General features: G+C 36.2%; 1 protein-coding gene across 1 annotated transcript in view; it reads right to left on the bottom strand.

Annotated features, from left to right (window-relative positions):
• Nucleotides 1-368: 368 nt before the first annotated feature.
• Nucleotides 369-19,832, bottom strand: part of sntb1 (syntrophin, beta 1 (dystrophin-associated protein A1, 59kDa, basic component 1)) — a 33,929-nt gene continuing 14,465 nt past the window's right edge. Inside the window, exons 6-8 of the mRNA XM_015380751.1 lie at nucleotides 18,280-18,476; nucleotides 7,204-7,433; nucleotides 369-3,950 (exon numbers count right to left, since the gene is read on the bottom strand). Coding sequence (XP_015236237.1) covers nucleotides 3,858-3,950; nucleotides 7,204-7,433; nucleotides 18,280-18,476 — 520 coding nt within the window. The 3' untranslated portion in view covers nucleotides 369-3,857. The remainder of the gene's footprint in view (nucleotides 3,951-7,203; nucleotides 7,434-18,279; nucleotides 18,477-19,832) is intronic.

Genomic DNA, 19,832 nt, shown 5'->3' on the forward strand with positions numbered 1-19,832 from the left:
ACAGTTCTTAACTATCCTTATTTACCAATTTTTTTATGAGAAAATGTATAGAGGCCACAGTGAACTCGATACTAAGGTAGAGATCTATCTTCCTGCTCCAAACAAATAACCAAAGCCTACAGTGTAAAGGTAGAAATTAAAGCAAAAGCACATTGCCCAGATAGTTTAAAATCTGATTCAAAAACTCTATAAATGACCATCCACTGAGATTCAACATAAAAGAAATACAAATCTCATGTGCAAGATGGCACCAAAAGCTTGTTTATCCATCAAGACAAACCATGAAAAGGTCCAAAGGGTATAAATACCTTGCAAGACACTGTAGTATCAAATAGAAAACAAAAACAAGAGTCAGTATTATTAGCAAACAGGTTTAATTTACATCTTTATGATAGAGGAGGTGATTTGTTTGCTGTTGATGAAAAATAATAAATCACAGTTGAATACAAAAACAACTAATCAACTGTTATTTATCACAGGATTTATGTGCAACATCTGAATGAAAAAGTAAGCATCATCATTCTGAGTGACAGTACAGTAGCTGCCGAAGGCATCAGAGCTCTACATATGAAAGCAGCTTTTTAATCACAGAGCTTCCCTCTAACTTACTTTCTCAGCAAGTGCTGGATTCTTCAGTGTTACAATTTTTTTACATACATCAAAAATTCATATAGCTTTTTTAACAGTGTGGTAGGACTGTTATGCATATATCATTTTATACACTGTGTGTGTGTGGTATGTATCTGCAGACGGCTGAGCATTTGATGTTACCACCACAGAAGCTTTATTGCTCATAATGCTCAGTTTTTAGTTGATTTATCCTTAAATTCAAACATCTATTGTCCTCAAGTCTCTGCAAAAAAAAAGAGATCTGGCAGGTAGCCCCGTCAGAGACGCATCATTCCACAGATATGAAAAGAAACCTTGATGCAGTGGGGCTGACAAAGGACCAAACACTGTGATGCCTTTTTTTTTAAGGAGTCTTATCTTTGTTATTAAAGCTGGCAATCAATCAAATAAGTAATAGCAAATTTTATCTTGATGAATGTGAAGCTGAAACAGTGCGACTGTTTTTAGTCCTGGACTAGAAATATTGGAGTTGATGAATTATCCTCTCAGAAATAATGAGCCACTCCATGGACAGAAAACTTAGCTGAATATAAGCAATTTGAGAAATAGGTTATTGTTTCTCAACCAGATTTTATCACATTTGAGATTGCTCCGTTTTAGACCTTTCAAGCCAACTTGTTAAACTAAAATGGACAAAACCAAACAACATCATCTGTAATGTAAAACAGAAAAAAAGAAAAGAAAAGAGGCCTGAACCCAGAACGTTTCCAGTTTGAAGGTTAGCCCCCGAACATGTCTAAAATGTTAAAAATAAACCAAAATTATGTTCTAGTTTATATATTTTCATTCAAGAATGAAATGCAGTAGTTTTTCTTTAGAGTACCGGGATTATCTACTCTAGTGTTTTCCTTCAATCACACATTTACATTTCATCTATTTCTGTCAAAGGCAAACTGATTGAAAAATCTTTGAAGTGTCTATTTAGCTTTTGAATGATTTGTTTCTGCATTTTGGGACAGGGTTGGAGTAAAATATGTTTTCCAGCAAGATTGATGAAAATTGTGTTATTAGTTTGATTCATTCATATTTTGTTCCTTCTTTCTTTACCATCTTCACATTTTCCCATCACTATCCATGAACAGTTGCATCTGTCAGGTATAGGGATGTAAAAACAGGTGTCAGTCTAACTAACCAGATACACCAAGTCTCCCATAAACGTTAGTCCTTAAATTCATGTTTCATTATAAACGCAATGTTTCACAGTGTCTATAACCCATGACTATTTGTTTCCCTGTGGTTTGAATATTATATGAGGTCGAAGTTGCATCATGTCATTAGACTGGATACCAAGTTATCTTGTGTGAGTAAAGAGGACGTTGGGGTTTACGATAACCTCCAAACCTCTAACTTTGATCTGAAGCCAGTTGGCAACTTGAAGTCAGAACATCTCTATAACAGCCATTAGGCACCATGTATTTATGAAAGAGTTGTCTGTTAACACAAGCTAGAAAAAAAAAATATTGCACATCCAACCAAATCTATCATAAATGCATTGGGTTTGCTAAGCAAAACTGGGACATCAAAGTTGACTAATTAAGTATGGCAAAGGACCTGTGATACTGTTAGAGTGTCTGACATAATTGAGGTTTTTAAAAGAACCGGGTAAACCTGACTGTTTGTCCAAGTTTTTTTTTTTTTTTTAAGAGTCCGGATTCAGGACCATAAACCAAAACACAACTCAAACCTAATAAAAAGAAGAGTGGGCAAAAGTAGAATATATAAGAGATGATCCAGGACTCTTTCTGAGTGAACCAGTCTTGTAAAATATTATACAAGAAGAATTAAAGGCTAATACATTAGCCCTGTTCTCTCTGTCAGGGCTGCAACAGGAAGAGGTTGTAGTGGGAGGGGCCTATGATGACATCCCAGCAGTCCTGTATTTGATATTTTGCAGTATGAACTGTTCTTTCCAGAAATAAGTTAGTGGAATAAGTTAGTTTCCTTTCTAGTGGAGATTATATGGGCCTATGCTACTAGTAAAATAGTCAATAAGTTTGCCAATTCGTTAAAATAATTAATTCACCCCATGTGAATTAACAAACTTCAATTAAATGTTAAAAAACGATCAATGTGATTAAAGAAAATTAAGTCATTGGAAAACTTTATGACAGAGGCATACTAAACAGAGCAGAGGGCTGTTTCACTGCCATGCAGTGCATGAGGGCCTCTTTCAGTTTAACCACCTGAGCTTTTACAACTGTGCATATTGAAAGAACATTTGAATTTGTCTTACATGTTCCTGATCTAATCTCAAGATTTAGTATAAGGGGTTTTAAAAAAAATAAATTATTTCTGTTATATTCTATATATTATATATATGTACCATGACTAAATCAAGTATGTACTTAATGCTTTGAAAAGTTAATAATAATTTACCTGAAATATCAAATGTTTATCTTCGATCATTTCAAAACTCAGTCTAGTGTTTTCCTCTGCAGGCAAAATCAGTCTATATTTTAAGGTCCTGCAGATCCAGAACCCTCATGTGTATCTGACACACCTAAAAACCTTAAAATCACAGTCTGGTTATCATGAGCAAGCTGTTAAACGAATGCAGCGATAGTTTAAATCTCAGTGAGTCATTATTTGGTGGAAAAAGTTGACCCCCTCCCATCCCCTGCCTGGATGATGAATGCTGACACTGATAACGAGACATCCCTGGGGGGTGGGGTGGGGGACTAATAAAGACTAATGTGCAAAGTTTCTCCACGGTGTGTCATGTGTTTGAGGAAGACGGATGACAAGTGAAATTAGGAATGTTCCTTTAGAGCTGATGGTAAATAAATGATATAATTGGTAAATGGAAGGCAGGTTGCTGTTACATTTAGATTGAATTAAAAGTGAATTCGTCTCCATCCAGCTACATGCGGCCAGTCCTTCCCATCCTGGACGTGACATTAATGCCCATGTTCTCTTGTCAGTTTGTTGGTATGTCTTTATGTCAACTATCTGAGTCCGGTTCACATTCTTCCCTCTGGTTCTTCAGCCAAGGTTCACCTTCTGGGAGCCTTAACATGGAGTCATTAACCCCGCTCCAAGATATATCTGAAGTGTAACCAGTTTCAGGCACCTGCTACAACACAGAAAAGCTAAAATTACAAATAAAGGCTACATTCAGTTTGGTTTTCCAAATGAAGGAGTTTGAGGTGGTGTGCTGCTTTAGCCAGATGAAGAAACTAGATGGGATTGGTTTCCAAAGGACTTTGGAAGTCCTTTTAAGGAGTTGATCAGGCCACCAGACCCAGGCGGGAGATCTTAGCAGACAGGAAAGAGTGGACGATGAAGACGATCGGTTTTGGACATGAGTGAAGATCCAGTTGCTGGAAACAGAAAGAAAAAACAATAAATTAACTGGCAGAATAATCATGGTGAGAAACTGGCTAAAGAGATGAAAATTTAAAATAAATAAGTAAATAAAATAAACCTCCGTTCCAAGATAAAAAATGTTTTCAGAATCAGAATCACTTTATACTTTTTTTCTTCCACTGCAACCGTTAACACAACAGAGGTAAATAAAATTGTAAGTACAAATATGATATAGGAATAAAATAAGATGAAAATCAGAATAAAATAATGTACTGCAAGTTTATAAGTTTGCCGGACAAAGATCTTGTAATGAACTACTCTAATGAATCTACTTTCATTTTAGTCGATTTTTTCTATTTTATAAAAATGTATAATTCATATATTTATTTCTTTATCCATCATGCTATGGTTTTTTTGTCCCACACTCCAGATGTGCACCACTGAAAAGTTAAATAAACACTGATATTTAAATAGAAATCCGAAGAAGATCCTGTAACCAAAATCACAATCTAAAGAAAAGTTGTATTTTTTCTTTGGTCAGTTCATAAATAAATAAAAAAAAAAAATATGTTAACTTTGTTCAAGTGAAACAAATTCATGGCTGACCAGCAAATCTTAACCAGCCAGAAAATGTTTCCAAAATGTGTAGATTGGGTGAGACCGCTAAATTAAAAACACACATTTCCTGCAAACATGACGTTATAGTAAACAGTGAAAAAAAAAATCCGAGTTCACTTTCGAACATTGAGCAAATGAGCCGTCAGCTGCATCCACAAGTGCCTCAGGATTGTTTATAGAAGCTTGTCGGAAACTGTGCTTGGTTTCGGAAATGATACAGACAGAAATCTTTTCTGCTCAAGTAGCCAACAGAGGGGTTTGAATCAGTGCTCAGAAGTCTTGGCTTATTTGCCTTGAGCATAAAGAGAGCAGTCACAACTGAGCGATCCTGTCTGAGGACTGTATATAAGAACTGTTCAAGTCTGAAGCATTAATATAAATCACTTCAGTTTCCACTTTTTTCAAATCAAAGGAGCACAGGGAGTCTGCATTCAGAGTGACTTTTAAGCTACTATACAGCGGCAGCTCTACACATTATGAATAATAAAACAGCAGGCCTCTTGGTAGATAAAATAAATAAGATAAATAGCCAACTACATGTTAATAAATTTGAGGTGAGCATGGTAAATAATGAAAACTAAACTCATCACAAAGATAGAAGCTAATTAATTTGCTCCCATGGGCCAGCCGCCCTTCATTCATGCTGCTGCAAACAGATTAAAAGCCTCACAGTCAGTGACAGGCTATTCTCTAAGAAAACCTCTTCTGAATTGCTTCTGTAGATCTAGTTAAAGAAGTACATCTCATGCTAGATGTTATTTTCTAAAGTGCCATAATTCAAATTTAGGTGAACTTGTTTACATCTTGTCAAATACATTTTATAACATAGTTTGTTACTTGCTTTATCTTGCAGACCCCCCTTAGAGGCAGACTGAGTCAGTTCTCATTGGACTCACAAAGCATCCCAGCACACTCTGGGTTTGACTGATATTTAAAGTCATTCTGAATTGATAAATTTACAATTATTTTTTCAATCAAAAATGCTATTATGGAATGAATGCATAGGAATGTTTAGAAAAAAAAAATCATGTTTTTCTTTTGAATTACCTCAGTGGGATATTGGATACTAATAGAAAAGTTAATTTGCCTTTTCTCATCAGCAATCTCCACATGTCCCCTCCTGCATGTGGTATGTAAAATCATCTCAGGTCTAAAATATTATGATAAAGTTTATGGATTAAATGCAAAAAACATTTATGTCAGTGTCATACAGTTGGAACCATATATTTAAGGCTGCAACTGTTTAAATAGGCTATTCTTTTTAAAATTTTGGTATAACTGGTGCTTTAGGTGGTTTGTTTTAGAATCACTAAATTCCAATTAATGATTAACTGATTACTAAATTAGTTGACAATTATTTCAATAATCGATTAATCATGATTGATCTTTTTCTTTCAGCCCTAATATATTTACAATCGATGAGTGAAAAGGACACATAACCACTACTTTGGTCACTACATGACTTAATTAAATTATTTGTACTTTTTAAATTCCTGAAAATTGCTAATGAGACAATTCAATAGAATTCTTAGCATTTCAGTTTTTTTTTTGTGTTTTTTTTGCTGTTAAAATATGGCCTTCAACCTCAGAACAAAGGGAAACAAACTTTGGCCTGTAGCTGCTGCTGCAGAACCACAGTTAGATAATTGAAGCTGTGTTTCAGCAGTTAACTTCCTAAAATGACCATTCGCTTTGATGTTTTCCACTGTTTGATACTGTTTATCACGAGATTTTATTAGAAAACCTGGAAAAACTGGCTCGGCCTTTCTGGTGCAGGAGTAGACCGGTTTAAATCCTACTTAAACGATAGGGACATTTTTGTGTCCTACACATCAGAGAGCAAAGAATCACATGTGGTGCTCCCCAAGGTTCCATCTCAGGTTCTCTCCTATTTAATATCTACATGTTCCCCCAACTCAGATTATATTAAACAACCTATATTACTATAATTATGCAGATGAAACACAGCTACACACTGATGTTACCAGGGGACTATGGACCCATTAAAACGCAGGTTAAATGCATAGAAGACATCAAAGCATGGTTCTGCCAAAATTTTCTTCACCTGAGTCGAGCAAAAAAACTGATGTGATAGTTTTAAAATCAAAGGAAAAGCATCTATAAAAGCTTTAGTAAATAGAGTCAGAAACCACAGATCAGACTCTATATCTTGGTGTTACGAGAGACTCAGACCTGAACCTTTAAGGAACATAAAGATGGCAACAAAGTCAGCCTTCTATAACCTAAATAACATCTCCACGATTAGGGGACTAATGTTTCAGCATGACCTTGAACAACAAAATAAAATGTTCATCTGTCTAAACAAAATAGTTAGTTTTTACGACAAAGTTTCCATCAATCGTTTTATCATTACTTCTTTTTAAATATACAGGAGTCTGAGCTCCCGTTAAATAGGAGAGCAAAAGCAAGAAAAATAAGTAAATTTATAACCTGAAAAATATAAAGAAAAAAACAAAGAGCTTATGACTATTGAAAAAATAAATAAATCAGGGAGCACCGTTTATCACTAAGAATCGATTATTTTCTCCTCAGAAGACGCCAATGTCATTTATCAGTTTGCATTTAATTGAACAAGTAAGAAAACCACATTGAGGTCTAAGTATATTTAAACATTTTTTGAAAACTTACAATTTCCCCCTCCTCTCCTCCAAAGTCCAGACAGAGCATGCGCACGCCGTCATCAGCGGACATTTTTAGTTTTTCAAAGGGGTAGGAAAGGAGCACCTGGGGCTTGACCGATGTGTCAATTACTCGTTCTTCACCATCTTCCCCATATCTTCCTTTTGGGTCAGCCAGCACAGAGAAGCCCTTTTCGTAGTGAATCACCAGCCGGCACTCCTGACTTCTGTACAGGCAACCTGGACAACAGATTATTGCATTTATTAAAGGGTCATTGATCTCCTTACTTTCAATCTGTGTCAAACTCTTTCCAATCTGTTATGTGGAAATGGTAGACATAGAAACCGGTTTAAATACATTTATATTAAACAAAATTGAACATTGTCGAAAAAAGTTTTACTAAGTAAAAAAGCCTTTATTTCTATTAGCTGTGATGATTTTCTGCGTCCAGTGAATAAAAACTTGAAGTTAAGACCAAAATATTAATTATATTGTTTATTTATATATTGTAGACAAAATGGGGGACAGATCAAAAGTATGGTAAGTGCCAGTTTAAGGATATTTTTATACAAGTCATCAGACAAAATAACCTAATCTTACTGGGTATTCTGATTTACTGAAAGAGAACGTATATCATAAATGAAAGAAAACATCAAATGTACAAGTTTTTTCACAACTAAATTGCTTAATAGCTTTTGTTGGGGATTTGTGTAACTGTGGTTTTTAAAGTTTTGCCATAAATTTGACTGTGTCATTTTAGAATATATATCCTTTTAAGTCAAACCATACTGTTCTGGAAGTTTTAGCTCTGTACAATTCACAAGTCTTCAAGATCCACAAATCTTTGAATTATATCTAACTAACTTCTCTGTCCCTGCTGAAGAAAAAGTTCCCAAGGCATGATGCTGCCACCTTCCAATAGAACCTTGAGTCTAATTTCCTACACTGTTCTGCTAGAAAGTAACAAATCAAAATAAATACATCTTGGTTTTAATTTACCAGGAGCCTATTCATATTTCATTTGTGCTCAGCACTGTGTTTTGGCAAATTAAATCCTCTTCCCAGGTTAGGTAACATCTTGTGGTAATGTTTTCTTTCTTAACCTTTCTTAACACCTTACATACATATCCTTTCTGCTTGGCATGGTGTTGCTCTTCCCGTTTTCTCACCCTATTAAGTGATTCCATTTTAAAAAACTCTGTGGGATACCATTTACTATTTAGATGATTTCATGGGCATCTAGTGGCACAGGACTGCATTCCAAGCAATGATAGTTGAATTCAAATGAATGCTGCAGTCCTCAAATTTTTCTATGTGGTTGTAACAAGAAAAAAGTGGCACTGTTTAGGGAATATTAGAGCTTAGTAAAATGACTTTATAATTAACTTGCACATATTTTGTGTTACTTCACGATTGACTTCCAGGTTGCAACATTTCCCTAACATATGTTCTAATTCTAGAGAACTTGCTGTAAGCAGAGTGCAGTTTCTCTGATGTACACCATTCCTTGCGACTTATTTCCAGCTATCCTCTCCTCTCCTCACAGCAGGCGTCTTGCCTCCAAGCTGAGCGAGTCCCACCATCTTTATCAACCCTCTTGTTTTAAGTGTTGCTTCTATCATCTTTGTCTCAGACCCACGCAGTTATATTGTGGCACACTTAATTTTATTTGTCAAAAACAGCCAAGTACTCAAATCCTGGCGATGGCAGACACTGAGGTATCATGCTGGAAAGTTTAAGCGCACAGTGAGCTCCTGTCTGAAGGACATCTGATCTACCAAGCTGTGAGTTTGTTTGACAAAGAGACAAGCCAGAGTAGCTGTTATTTCTCCACTGTTTGCTCAAAAGCTAGAGCATAAGATGAGGTGTGCATTTGACTGTGTGTATAGAGGAGGTGATACAAGTCTGTTGAAACATGACAACTAAAGTCAGTAGACTGTAATGCTGGTGCAAATAAAAACCAAGGTGTGATGAAGAAACTTATGTGCAGGTGGTTATGAGTTAAATGTATATATATATATATATATATATATATATATATATATATATATATATATATATATATATATGCTTATTTTTCTTTTTTCTTGACCTTACATAGCATCAAGCTAAAGTCTGTTTGTGTTGAACCAAAAATCAACAGAAAAGATTGGATAAAACATTCTTACTAATTTATCTCATCCAGCAAATGGTTACAATACAGACAATGTCATAAATCCATAAAAATACTGATAAACTAAGTTGCTGGCTTAACATACATGTGACAGATATAGTAATGCTGTAATTGACTTCATGACATACCAACATTTCAGCAAGAGTATGCATTTATAAGCATGTTGATGAACTTATTCACAATTACAATCACTGCTTGTAGGCTGATTACCACATACAGTGGTAGCAGTTGTCCCCTGAAAACAATCAGTCTAGAATGAAGAATTTACCAGATCAACTTTGTTCAGAGAGAATGTTTTTGTTCAGAGAGAATGTTTTTACAAAAATCCTTGGTGCACCTTAGACACATCATCAGTGTTGCATCCTCAACACTGGTGTTTAGGGTCTCACAAAAGACACATTCGCCCAAGTGACCCAGCTGAGGTTGAACAAGCTTGTTTCAAAGTATAGCCCACGGATCCCAACGGACCCCATACCCCCCACCCCCCATTTAATCCACATTTGTCGTGATGCCTTTTCTGCCACGTCAGTGATGTCTTTCCTAATCTATAGTCTGTTAATTCCCAACATCCTGAGTGCCCTGATTACAGATTGGCTGACAAACCCTCTACATTCAACCTCTAAGGGATTTCATCGGGTCTTCCATCCTCCGCTCCGGCATTTGCCTGCCAACTCCTTATACTTTTTCCTCTTTTTCTCAAAGGCCTCCTTCATCTGGTCTTCCCAGGGAACAGTGAACTCCAGCTAGACTACTTACCTTATTTCAGACACCAAGGCTACGTCTGGTCACTGACGTTCTCTGGGAAGGTCTTTGGTAGCTCCTGAGCCCTGTCCGAAGGCTGCCACTGTTCCCACCAGCTTGCCATGTCATAGTTGTACCACAGGCTGGCTGACTGCCCTGTAAGCCTTCCACTTCCTGCCAGTTCTCACTTCTGTTCCTACTGAGGAAAATGTGTTTTCAGTGCAGTTCCTGTTACAGCAGAACCTCTCTAGTTTAGGTAACTAGAAACTCCTCTGTCAGACTATGGAAGGGGAGTTTTAGATTGTTGTTCTTCCCATGTGAAAGGATGCTGCTGAGGCTTCATGGTAGGCCCAACCACTTCTGGAGGAAATAGCTGACTTTCCTCTCGAAAAGACTAAGCAGTAATCTTTGGCACGTCATAGACCAGCAGTGGCCAAAAGAGTCATGGAAAAATTCCATGGTTCCATGCTGGTAAATTCAGGCTTCAAACTTGCCTTGAAGACTTCTTCATTGCCGTCAGCCAGGATTCCAACTCTTCAGTGGTTAAATGAAGTAATGTCCTTCAAGGTGCAATTGTAAATCTTACCCAGGCTCTTAACTGGTTTGTCTGTGACAGATAGGATTGGGATGCCTCCTATAGTGAAGTGAAACTGGTCTGAATCCTTCCCTCTCCTGACAACCAGGGACCTGGATTTGACTCGTTTGCAGTCCATCCGTAACCAGCTGATGAGTTCCGCAAGGCCTCACAGGATCCATCTACAGCCCGGGATTTGTTGTATGTCACTATCATCCATAAATGCTCTGATGGGTGGCTGCCGTGTACTGAAGTTTGTGAGTGGGCCTCTACACCATCTACTGCCTACTTCACCACCATATTCATGGCCAAGTTCAACAACATCACTGAAATGGTACATCCAGTGATAATGCCCTTCTCAAGCTGAGGAAATGTAGATGTTAATGTTCCAGAGGTGACTCTCAAATCTGTACAGCTATAATAGACCAGTATGAGGTCATCTTGCCTATATCATGGTATCGTTGGAGTGAGATTGCCACCAACTTGTGTGGAATTGACCTCTACCCGTTTGCAAGATCAAACCAAAGGACTGCCAGGTTTTCTTTCCCTTCATCCGCCTCCTAGATCAGCTGCACAGTGCATGCCGAAACCTTCGGGACTTCTCCTTTCTACACTGAGGTGTCGATGTAAGTGGTCTTCAGGAGAAACTGTTATGCACTGGGCACTTAAAAATACTGAAGAATATCTTGCCCTGTACACTGAGGAGTGAGATGAAAATTTAAAGCAAAAAAAAAATCTGCAGAAGTTGTGTGTATATAAACCTTTAAAAATAGACCAAAAAACAAGTTTAAATTTTTGTTTATTTTTTCAGACACCTTGGACATTAAAAGTGAAAACCTTTGATAATAGCTTCATAACTTCAGAGGTCAACATATTGTTTCCTCAATGCTTGCTAAACTGTCCAACTTGTAACTGTAAAACATTTTAAGTTTCTATCACAAGCTTTTCATGTTTGTTTGTTGGTATTTTGGCCCGTTCCTCCTGATAGAACTGGTCTAACTTAGTAAGGCTGAGACTTGAACTCACTCTTTTCTGCTTAACTAACAGAACCACTCGAAATCCTTGACCTTGTTGCCATTAACCACTCTTAAAATAACCTCACTCTATGTTAGGACCTTGCTCAAGATAGAAGAACCTTGCATTGAAAGGCTTAGAAAATAATAAGAACACACACCAATGGCCCTGAAGAAAACAGAAAAATATATGATTCTGACATTTAGTGAATAAAAAATAGTTTTTGCCATTCTACATAACCTAAATTATCAAAGGTTTAGTCCGATTAATGTTTAATATTTAAATGTAATGTTTATATTGATATTTATACTAGCATATAACTATGTTGTTATAAAATTACAATAATGGAGCAACCTTTTTTCTATAGTTTAAAATCAATCAGACAAGAACAATGCAAAGATTCACATGTTTATGTCCAGTAAAAATGTTATGCTGAGAAAATTTATTTGCTGTCAGTAATTTAACCAAAACACACTTTTAATTGAATTTCTAAAAAAAGACAGGCTTGTCTATATTTTTGAGATATCATCTAAGGGGCTCCGGCGTCACACTAACACATCTGTTATCTAGACACTAAATACCTACTAAGATAGTGATAGTCATGGAAGAGTACTTTGTAAAAGCTCGCTTCATATCATGTTATGTTTATATAATCAAGGAAATACTTCAACAATTTAATCTTGCTGACCACAGAGGTCATTTAGACTTCCCTGCAAACGTCACATCTTATCACTAAAGATAGATATATAATTAAACAGAGATTTGTTCCAACTGCTGTTCATTTTTAAAATGAATAAAAAGTGAAATTGTGTGAACTTGTGTTGGTACAAATGAGTAGGTAAATGAAGCAAAGAGTGCTCTTCTTTACTGGGTTCAGGAGTGAATATTAGACCTAAAGCTCCACTCCTCTATCTGAGAACGATGTTCTGTGGGGAAAGCAGCTTTTCCATCAGAATACACTCTCACATAAAGGGGCTTTTCAGGCTGCACAAAGACCCTTTTTCTGACACTGAGTGAAAGAGACAGAAGAAAAGATGGAGATCAGACAGCGATAACAGAGTACGTGAATAAATCAGGGTAGGGTCTGACAGTGAGAGAGAACACCTACACTACTTCTGAGACCATGTCAGGTCTAGCAGCTAAAAGGTTACTTAAGGACAAAATAGTTTCTTTTTTTTAATGGTCTTTCATCTTAATCGTTTAGATCATTAGGATCTAACATTTTTGAAAAAATGCACAAAACTGCAAGTAACACAGCATGATAATAGAATAGTTTTCCACTACTGCTGAGATAATTTGACTTTTAAAGAGCTTCAGATCATTAAGATGTTTACCTTTTTCACCAAGTCAACACCAGTGACCCCTAATGCAATTAGACCAGTTTTAAAACATCCACTCTGACAACAACTTTGATGAGAATTTCAAGAGGGTAAAGATGAAGGACTGCTGACATGAACCCCCCCAAAAAAACTACATCTTTAAATGGAAACTGACACACTCTCAATCTTTACAGCAACATAAAACACAAAAGACAAACCACAAAAGGACATGTTTTGTTATTGCCGTTTCAAAGGCTTTAGAAGCTATAAGGAAAATTTATAAGCTCAATAAATTTATAAGATCGAAAAAAATCTCGCACAACTGGAGAATCGGCACGAAAAGGGCAAAAACTCGTACAGTGTACTCCCAGCTTTACTGCACAAAAGATGTTTAATGCTTATAAGTTTTCAACACAAACTCAAATAGATAAAAATCATTACTTAAAGAGTAGCAACAGTCCGCAGAAATACTAGTAAGGCAGTAATCAATTTGATTTCTTCCTATCTTTTTTCTCCAACTTATATTAAACTAGTAATAGGTAATTAGATCAGTTTTAAGATTTAGAAATCAACCAGACTGCTTCCTCATGTTTTCTCCTCTGCTCAGCGACCTCCAACCTTTAAATTAAAATTATTGTCAGGTCCATCATAATCCACAGTTGTAGGCTGGGTTAACTAGCATACTCTGGAAGTCTGTATAACAAGACAAATGTGATATATGGTCAATCCTGTTTAATTTCACAGTGTTAATCAAGATAACTGACATCAAACACATTTTATCAAGTAGGTCAATAGAATATAAATAATAGAACAAGCATGGCTCCTATTTGCTGGAATTATAGGACTGACCTCGGAAAAGTCCATATCACTAGATAAAATATGCCAGAGGAGGGAGAGTACTTTGATTTCAGAGCCATACAAAGTACGCGCCTCTTCATAATCCCTAAAGAATGTCCCACTGCCTGTTGAGCGACTAAGTGTTAATCTATCTTCAGAGCAAATCTTCACTGTGAGCTCTGACAATGAATAAAGCATCAGAGTTTAGGATGTTCTACAGATAAGATGCTGACAAGGTCAGTGAGATGATTCCTGGCAAGTGCTTAAAAACAGGACTGAATGTATTTTATATGCAAAGTCACACTCCTTCCCATGGCAGAGTAAATCACTTCCCTACTGCTGTTCGATCCAACTGATAAACTGGAGTATAAACCGGTGTTCAAATAAGATCTCTGTATGAAATTTGGTTCAAATAAAATTCAAAGGTTTGGTCAAAAGTAAATTACTTAGAACATTAATATCTATCCATCATTCTAAAAATGAAATTAATAAGATGGGTTTTACAGGGCATATCTTCATCAACAGCCAAGTTTAGCAAAGTATTTAAACTATAATGATTTCCAGGTGGTTCAGAATATACTTAACAGTATATGATAAATAAAATAACACACCAGTGTGGAGCTTTAAAAGCTCTACTGCTGGCTGAGGTAAAAACATTGTCAGTGTAGCAACACCATGATGCTGTTGTGCTTTTTTAGCCTTGACAAAAAGGATCGCAAATTTTCTGGTGAATTACATGTTTGGGAGGGAAAAATGTAATTATAGTGGTTTACTGATAACAATAATTTCTTCTGCATCCCGTCTTTTGTTTTAGTAAGGAAGATCAATAAAAATTGACTCATATCAGTCCAAACTCTGCCTCAGCAAAAATGCTTGAAGTGAGGCTTGGGAAAGCTTTTCGATCAGCCCAAACATTCATATATGGACAGATATTTTATTAGAGAAATTTGTTTACCCCCAAAAATATTTTCTTTTTAATTATATGTATATTATTAATTTACATTGTACATTGTAGAGGTTGTCTGATGTCTTGAAGTTGCTGGCTGCCCCTCTGAATATGGAGACATTATATAATAATAAAAAGAAAAAAAATCTTATTGAATACCAAAACAGGCAAATTCGTAATGCTTTAACAGTCTTATTAGCTCAAACTGTTGAAACAGATTAACATGCAGGAGGTACTTTTGGAAATTTTTTGTCTAAATATAGCATATTACAAAATAATATATATATTGTCAAAAATAATCCAGTGTGTTTCAATATGCATGTATGTATGTATATATATATATATATATATATATATGTATAGAGCTCTTGCACGGGCATCTTTTTTTTAAGCAAAGAGGGCAGGTCTTTTAGAAAATTTGAGAAAATTCTCCACAATACCTTCAAAGTAACTGTTCAGCCAGAGAGCCTTAGTCCAAGAATCTCTCTGTACTTTTTTTGAGCTAGCATAAAGACCACTTGAGGTTTGGAGACCTACAGCTATTAAGTCACACACTGTGACCATTGTATGCTCTGTGGTTTTTACATCATAGATCTGTTACCAACCACTTTCCTTTGGTTATGATGTTAACAGTTGACTGTATAATATTCAGCAGTGAATAAATATTTACAGATCCGGTCAGCATACCACCCTGGAAGTCACTGATCTTCTGAGTGCAGGTAATGCTTTAGCAAACATTTTTGGAAGACGTGTCCTTGCTGAGCTGCTCGAATTCTTCTACAGAAGTGACTAGCAGAGTAAATGTTTCTGTATAGTGTATATAAAATAGTGTATCTGAAATAGTGTACCTTGTGCAGTGTTGTTTTCGTCAAAAAAGACGATGAAATTATTCTGATGACACTCTTTCTCATGAAGATAAAGAGAAAAGACGAACTAAACAAAGAGAATTACTAAAAAAAACCTAAGAATTAAGGATATGAAAATAGTAAAACAAACAACACTAAACTAAGATTAGTTGGTGGTCGGTCAGACATTTAAAATGCATAATTGTGCTGTAAACTGCTAAGCAGTATCAGCCGTGCTGCTGCACCCTGTTTGATGGTGCACCCCCAAATTGCCAAAGTAGAAAGAACAAATGTTTTTTATCTTTGCTTTTTTGTAGTAATGAAGAATGTATTGACCTGTCTGTAATGCATAATTAGTAGTAGATCAGGAAGTGTTTGCTTTGGATGGAAACCTTGTATGCCTAAAACCATTCCTTTATTGTACATTTTATTAGCTTGTCTGTCTGCTATGTTAACTAATATGATGTGTTGAACTAGATCTGCTATTTTCCCAGCTTTTGTGACACAATTTTTTTATAAAGTAGGATTTAAATTAATAAAAAAGTTTATTTGAATTCTATATTTTCTGCCCAACAGCAATGATGAACTACACTGCAGCATCCCATACCCAGATATTGTAGTATATAGGCAAGAGCTGTCAGTCTGCTAAACAAGCTGTTTGGTATTTTGAAATTGTAAAGGTTAACTTTTTTTTGCAACATAAAACTGACTAAAACTAGAATAAAAATTTTTTAAGCTTTAGTCGACTAAAACCGACTAAAACTATCACATATTGTAATGACTAAAATGTGACTAAGACTAATAATAGTTTTCGTCCTGATGACTAAGACTAAGACTAAATCCACGATGGCTGGTAAATAACAATGACCATGTGTGATACTTGCCTTAATGAAACCAGACGTTTCTGTATCTTCTACAGTAATCTTCACCAAATGTTGTAATTTTTTTTATATATACATATATTTCTAAGACAATGGCTAACTTTCAAGTTGACATAATATCAGGATAGCTGAAACTCCCACACCTTCAAAACTTGTTTAAAATTGCAGAAATAATATCCTTTCAGCCAACAGAAACATTTGCAGGTAGATACTAGACAGGTAATAGATGCACAAGCAACCAAAATCTAAATAAAATGTTTTAAAGACCTTAAGAGAGCCTTAAAGAGTCATATTATGGTAACATTTTGAAAAAGTAAAACAAAATGTAGTAAAATTTAAAACCTTTGCCTAGCATAGTTACCTACGTTATTTATTAATCAAAGATTACCCTTCACATTCATAATCATATGCCATTAAGCCTGTACCTAGTTGCAGAGAGGCCGACATAGAGCTGAACACCAGGAACAGTTTGTAATAAACCTACCCAAGAAAGAAGTTCAGTAATGAATATATTATTATTATTATTATTAGAGATAGCTGATGATTAAAGGACAAAAAGTACACGAGGAACATTTATCGGCTACACTAAGTTAAGTATTCAAACAATCATAACACATTAACCTGCTGGTGGATGCACAACACAAGGAAATAGTTGCTGCATTCACTTAAAAAGCAATACAATGTCGCTGCAAGTGTTTAAAGTATAAACTGTGTAACAAAAATCCAACATAAGCTCACTGCATAGCTCTGAGTATGCCTGCAGGTACTTTGACTGATTAGACATCTTATCAACATTGAGAGTGAGACAGAATGAGCACAGCGCCAGGAGACAAACAGTATCCACACACAAAAACACACAAAGGAGGAAAAACTACCTGCTTGATTGCACCACGCTTGTGGAGAATACTCAACTTTATCTTGTGATACTAATACAAAAAAGATGTTTAGCAACTTATAGCTGTAAACCTTTACTTTCACTTTAAATCAAGGTTCCCACATATCAGCAACACCCCACCAATTACTGGAGGCGCTTTAGACCTGGTACAGTGGGTGCAAACACTCTAGGTAGGTTTTAACAAGAAGCTGGTGGTAAATGACAGAGAAACAACTGTGGGCATCAGATGCTGGTGGATGCGAGCTGTTTCATAGATACGAGAGAAGAATCTGAGGTGAAGCTTAATTTGGCACACAGAAAGAGGAGGAGGACCCAGGGGAGAGCAGTGATTCCCAGGACATTTAGTGTTTTGAGAAAGTAGGAGGCCATGAGAGAGGGGCAGTCATACCCAAATTCCCTAAACAACGCATAGCCGGTGCCAAACAGCAAACACACTTGCACACACACACACACACACACACACACACACACACACACACACACAAGTCCTTACTATAAATAGCAAGTGCTTTGTCCACATCTTCCATATGGCTGTCATATCATATCAAAGATGCAGTTCTATCTCAGAGGATGTGGGAGTCTGCAGTCATATGTATACATACTGCTTTATGCAGTGACTCCAGACTTCCTTGACCTGAAGCTCTACTCACCAAGACAGCCTCTTAAATTTCTGTGGAGGTGCTATGTCACTGCATGCCACAACAAATTTAAGGGAGTGCTGCAGAAACCCAGAACGTGACCAGGACAGCTCACATTGCACCTTCCGAAACCATATGCTTCTTTTTTTGTCTCCATCTTGTCCAAAGTTTCCCTTTCTAAAAGTTTTTACAGTATGAAAGTTTAGATGTAAATAAACATACTAGTTGTGACTTCTTTGATCATCTCAGCCGATGCGTGACATCCGTTGACGATGTGTCGGGTCCACATGGATAAATCCTTCGTGGTCTCGGTGCGGAAAAAGTGAGTTTCGATGCCAAGTCTTGTGCCTGTTCGAGTGGCAAAAAACAGCTCAGTACCAGAGCACGGCGACCCCCGGTCAGGACCAGAATGGACCAGACTAGAAAAAAAAGAAGCATTTTATTCATTAGGCACATTATATGAACATTATTTATGTGCAATATTTTAAATAACTTGAAAAAAAAGATTGCATGAATTTTACAAAACATTTTTTGCTGATATAAAATGGTACATTTTATAATATGATAATATAGTCTAACATTTTTAAATACTTAATACTGTTTTTAAAACTGATATTCAATCACCCTTTTTCAGTAACAAATTGTGGCTAAGAAAACTTATCAGAAAATTTTAGTGTCTTTATGAAAATTATCCTTAAGTCGACATTTGTGTCTGATTCTTCTTTTTATTTGATTATTAACTCATTTCTGCATCCATCAGTTCCTGGTAGACTTGGTTTTTATCCATAACAGCAAGTCCTTCAGGTTCTAATGTAGCATAGAAGCACCAGATCATCGCATCTACACCACCGTGTTTGATTTTCACTGATATATGGTTTTTCTGAAATAGTGTCAGATATAATGTGAGGCCCAGCTTACTAAATGTTTTACATTTTGCTCATGCTTTTGAAAAGCATATTTGTCTAAAAATCTTGGGGTTCATAATGAGGTTTTCAATGATATTAGAGACTGATCTTTGCATTTTATTTAATCAGTATTGTTTTCTACGTTGGTATTCCATCATTCAGGATATAAAAAGTTGGAGACAAAAGGTTTGCAGATCTTTCCCTCAATTTTATATTTCCTCTGGTTGGAATTGTTAACAAGCATTTTCTGACATGCTTAATCCAAAGTGGGGTCGCGAGGGGTGCTGGTGCCTATCTCCAGCTGTCTACGGGCGAGAGGCGGGGTACACCCTGGACAGGTCGCCAGTCCATCGCAGAGCAACACAGAGACAAACAGGACAAACAACCATTTACACACACACTTACATAAGTAGAATTTAGAGAAGCCAATTAACCTAAAAGTCATGTTTTGGACTGTGGGAGGAAGCCGGAGTACCCGGAGAGAACCCAAGCATGCTCAGGGAGAACATGCAAACTCCATGCAGAAAGACCCCGGGCTGGCATTTATGTGTAACAAAGATCAAAAAACAGCAGACAAAAGAAATGTGTTTGAGGGTAAATACTTCACAACTTTGTGTCTTTACATACTAACTTTAGTAAAAACTTAGGCTGTAAAATCCAAATCATATTTGCAATTTTATAATTCAGAAATACAAAAAAAGAACTACAAGGAAAGGGCATGCAAATAATTCAGACAAGGCCAGGCTACAAATCTTCTGTGTTATATAATTGGTATGCTAGGTGCGAAATTAAAGTATGACCTTCATGGATATTTCTAAACTCCAACATTTAAAGCCTGTTGATTATTAAACTAAATTAAGTCAGTTTCAA

This window comes from Cyprinodon variegatus, unplaced genomic scaffold, assembly GCF_000732505.1.
Source record: "Cyprinodon variegatus isolate N-32 unplaced genomic scaffold, C_variegatus-1.0 Scaffold221, whole genome shotgun sequence".
Lineage (NCBI taxonomy): Eukaryota > Metazoa > Chordata > Actinopteri > Cyprinodontiformes > Cyprinodontidae > Cyprinodon > Cyprinodon variegatus.